The 2,469-nt window shown below is 55.0% G+C and overlaps 1 protein-coding gene across 1 annotated transcript; it reads right to left on the bottom strand.

Moving 5' to 3' along the window:
• Positions 1–602: 602 nt before the first annotated feature.
• Positions 603–1,822, bottom strand: LOC104520145 (thaicobrin). The gene is made up of 2 exons (XM_010176635.2): positions 1,765–1,822; positions 603–1,123 (listed from the first exon to the last, which is right to left on the bottom strand). Exons 1-2 carry the CDS (start codon positions 1,820–1,822, stop codon positions 603–605), a joined length of 579 nt encoding a protein of 192 aa, XP_010174937.2.
• Positions 1,823–2,469: the final 647 nt, after the last annotated feature.

Raw genomic sequence — 2,469 nt, 5'->3', positions numbered from 1 at the left:
CGTGGGGTCCCTCCCACGGGAGACAGCCCTATATAGCTGTCCCTATAGCTTTTACTAATGTGGTGCTGTAAGAAATGTGCTTAATACACATATCAGTGGGAACAGGAAATAAGGCAGAGGGAGGCTTTGGACATATGGAGAAGATAAGTGTTATCATGAGCTCCAGCATCCAACTATGTTTGGATTTTTTTCTAACTTAATCATTAAGTTAATTGAAAAAAGCCACAGACACTACTTCAGCACCTTTTAAGGAGTTTGAACCTGCTGTATTTTTTCATGGCCTTGTACAGAGCAGCTCTGCAGTGCCCCAGCACTCTTATGTCACTTCTGTGCCCTGGGACCACCTGGCACCAAGCTCCTCCATGCACTGAATCTCTGTGCTCCCCATTGTCTCTGGAGTCCCAGCTGTGGGGTGGAGGGGATGGAGGAAGATCTTTGGTGGTGTCCATCTGCAAGACCTGCCAGTCCTCCCACTTGGTGGCCAGAGGATCCACATGAGGAGAAGCTGTCAGGATGCAGGACCCTCCCAGTTTCCCTCCCAGACCCAGGCTGATGGTATTCACCTTTCCAGTCTCCCCACTGCCACCCACATTCCTTCCATGTCAGGGGCACAGCTTGAGCCATGAGTCCATCCCCACCCAGAGCCATGGGCGTAGCCTCTCCCTGGGACACGAAGCCAGGCAGAAAGCAAAGATCGGGGCTTTGTTTTGAGCATCAGCAAATGCCACCTGCCTCTCTGTAAAGTCCAGGCAGACCTGGATGGCTCTGGGGAGGCAGGGAAGGTGCAGGGGCGTCCAGTCAGGGTCAGTGAAAGCATAGTATTGCCCAAACCACTGCCCCATGGCCCAGATCCCCTCCTGGGGGGTAAAACTGAGGACACCTTTCCTCCTGACAGACTCCTGGGCCACCCCCATAGCCCACCAGTCCCCCCCATTAGCCACCTCCACCTCCCAGCAGTGCCTCCCCGCAGCAAAGCCCTGGCTGCCCAGCACGCACGGCTCCGTGTCGAACCGCTCAGGGTTGTTGGGCAGTGAGGTCCACTCATCCCCCCGTCCCACGCTTCTCTGGTCATCAGCCAGGATGAGGAAGGGGTTGGTGGTGTCTGGGTCCAAGGTCATGCTGGCTGGGGACAGAGGAGGAGAAGCTGCTCAGGACAGGCAGCCCCAGGAGTGCATCAAAGCTGCATCCACCCCAGCAAGAGAAGGGACAGGGTGATTTGCTTTCCCCTGCCCAGAGATGTCCAGCATGGGGTGGGAAATTCACTTGTGCTGGACTGCCCCAGCCTCAATGCTGCCCTGATCCTGCCCCTGCTCCTGATCCAGGAGCTTCCATGTGATCCCTGGCCAAGAAGACCCCAGTTTCCTGGAGGAGGATGCACCTGAGTGGATGGGTGCACATCTGCTGTGCAGACACCTGGACCTGAGCCTGGGTGTCTCTACTGCTGCAGGAGTGAAACAGGCATGTCTGAGCACAAACCAGAGTGACACACATTACCCCAAGATCCCAGATTCCTGTTTCTTTCTGTGGGCAATGGAGAGAGCCAAGGATGGCAGCTCAGGTGTCTTTGGTGTTGGTGGTGTGTCTAGAGCATGAGGAATTCAGCTGGGGATGTTGCAGCCACTGAGTCTCAACCCCATGACAAACTCGGGCTGGGACAAACCCCAGGTGCTTTGGCCCTAAATAGCTCTTCCACAGCAGAGGCAGCATGCATTTTTCTCCTCAATGGAGGACAGTTCCCCATCATCTTCCCTTCTGAAAACTCACCTCTACCACTCATCTCCTCCAACTCATTGGCCAGGGTCTCCCTCTCTTCTCTCTCCATCCTGGATACCAGCAAAATCAACAGGAGGGGAGGCAAGATTCCCTGTTGAAAGTGGAAACTGCAAGACTAAGAGATGGCCTAAAGATGATAAAGAAGCAGAAGGAATGATGGGAAAGTCACGGCATTCAGGCACTTTTTAGACAGCCAGCAGTTACCTGTGGGCTGACTCCAGGAAAGGAGGTTTTGGGTGGGTCTGAAGGTCTTCAGCCTGCTCTCCACCCCCCTGACCTCCTCATCAGTTTGTGGCTGGACTGGGTTTGTGCAGCATTTCCAGCTTGTTTGAGTGAGCAGATCAAAGTCCAGAGGGGCTGGATGACCTGGAGAACACAGCTGGGAGTCCAGCAACTTCAACTCTCTGGGGCCGACCACACCACTGGAGCTTCCACCTCTCCTCCTCTTGGCAACTGACTCCCATGCCCTGAAGCTGCCGGTCGGTGTGTGACCTCATCCAACACTTAATTTGGGTGTTCCTTCAGTGCTCCTGGCCCTGGTTGCATCACAGGATCTGCCATATCTCCCCTCCCTTCAGCCAGCTGTGGGTGGGTGATAAGAGCTGGTCGCAGCGCTGGAAGAAGCTGTATCTTCCTGCAGCAGGATGCTCAGAGCCCTCCTGGGTCAGCAGCACCATGTGCATCTCCAGCCTGGTG

This window comes from Antrostomus carolinensis, unplaced genomic scaffold (genome assembly GCF_000700745.2).
Source record: "Antrostomus carolinensis isolate BGI_N321 unplaced genomic scaffold, ASM70074v2 C13536568, whole genome shotgun sequence".
In the NCBI taxonomy this organism is placed as follows: Eukaryota; Metazoa; Chordata; class Aves; order Caprimulgiformes; family Caprimulgidae; genus Antrostomus; species Antrostomus carolinensis.
The sequence above is the reverse complement of the archived record's forward strand: the minus strand, read 5'-3'. Positions and strand labels throughout refer to the sequence as shown.

Excerpts from the sequence above, each read along its gene's own strand:
- LOC104520145 (XM_010176635.2), bottom strand. The coding sequence starts at position 1,822 with ATGGAGAGAGAAGAGAGGGAGACCCTGGCCAATGAGTTGGAGGAGATG. Across the intron at positions 1,124-1,764 it reads GGAGGAGATGAGTGGTAGAG|CCAGCATGACCTTGGACCCA; the intron begins GTGAGTTTTCAG and ends CTCTGTCCCCAG.